The following is a 1,034-nucleotide window of genomic DNA, read 5'->3' as shown; positions in this document are numbered from 1 at the left end:
CAGTCCCAGGAGATCCCAGTGCTGAGGGGTCCCAGTCCCAAGAGATCCCAGTGCCAGGGGGGTCCCAGTCCCAGGAGATCCTGGGACCGGGAGATCCCAGTGCTAAGGGGTCCCACTCCCAGGAGATCCCAGTGCCCAGGGGTTCCCAGTCCCAGGAAATCCCAGTGCTGAGGGGTCCCAGTCCCAGGAGATCCTGGTATCGGGAGATCCCAGTGCCGAGGGGTCCCAGTCCCAGGAGATCCTGGTATCGGGAGATCCCAGTGCCGAGGGGTCCCAGTCCCAGGAGATCCCAGTCCCAGGGGGTCCTAGTGCTGGGTGGTCCCAGTCCCAGGAGATCCCGGTGCTGGGTGGTCCCAGAGCTTGGCGGTCCCAGTCCCAGGCAGTTCCAGTGCCAAAGGGGTCCCAGTCCCAGGAGATCCCAGTGCCGAGGGGGTCCCAGTCCCGGGGGGGGGGTCCCACAAGGGGAGGCAGAACCCGCGTCCCAGCCCCTCCAGCACCTCGTCCCTCCCAGGCCTGAGCTGGGCCCGCGGCCCGGCTCCCGCGGGACGGATGGCTCCCGGCCACGCGTCCTCCCGCCGGAGACGCTGCGCTTTAATGGCATTTAAATAGAAACGTCGCTACAAAAATATACAGACTAGAGCCCGGCCGCGGCCCCCGGGCGCCGCTCGCTCCCTCCCCGGCTCCGCCACGGAAGCGGCTTTTCCAGCTGCCCGGGGAAAACGAGCCGGTTTTCCTCTCTCTCGGTTCGCTCGGYGCAGCCGGAGCCGCTGCTCTCCCTTGGTGTCTCCTCTCGGGGCCCGGCGCTCCGGCTCGTCCTCCGGAAACCCCGGAGTTTTTCGGAATAAAACGGAGCGTGTTCAACCCGCCGGCGGGCTGCCCTGCGGACCGCGGACCGAGAACCGGACGGGAAAAGCGGCTCCGGCGTCGTCCTCCCGGAGCGGGTCGGCGGCCGCGCCGGCGCCTTTCGCCCCGCTCCGGCTGGGGTCCCCGGCGGGGCCGTCAGCGCGAGGGCGGCGGGGGGCCGTGGGGGTCCG

At 69.7% G+C, this 1,034-nt stretch overlaps 1 protein-coding gene across 1 annotated transcript in view; it reads right to left on the bottom strand.

The window, feature by feature from the left end:
* Nucleotides 1–857: 857 nt before the first annotated feature.
* Nucleotides 858–1,034, bottom strand: part of LOC146587214 (myotubularin-related protein 11-like) — a gene marked incomplete at its 5' end in the record, with an annotated part of 2,394 nt that continues 2,217 nt past the window's right edge. The window contains one exon of the mRNA XM_085319964.1: nucleotides 858–878. Coding sequence (XP_085176090.1) covers nucleotides 858–878 — 21 coding nt within the window. The remainder of the gene's footprint in view (nucleotides 879–1,034) is intronic.

This window comes from Rhea americana, unplaced genomic scaffold, assembly GCF_003343005.1.
Source record: "Rhea americana isolate MKP2758 unplaced genomic scaffold, rheAme1 scaffold_605, whole genome shotgun sequence".
In the NCBI taxonomy this organism is placed as follows: domain Eukaryota; kingdom Metazoa; phylum Chordata; class Aves; order Rheiformes; family Rheidae; genus Rhea; species Rhea americana.
The sequence above is the reverse complement of the archived record's forward strand: the minus strand, read 5'-3'. Positions and strand labels throughout refer to the sequence as shown.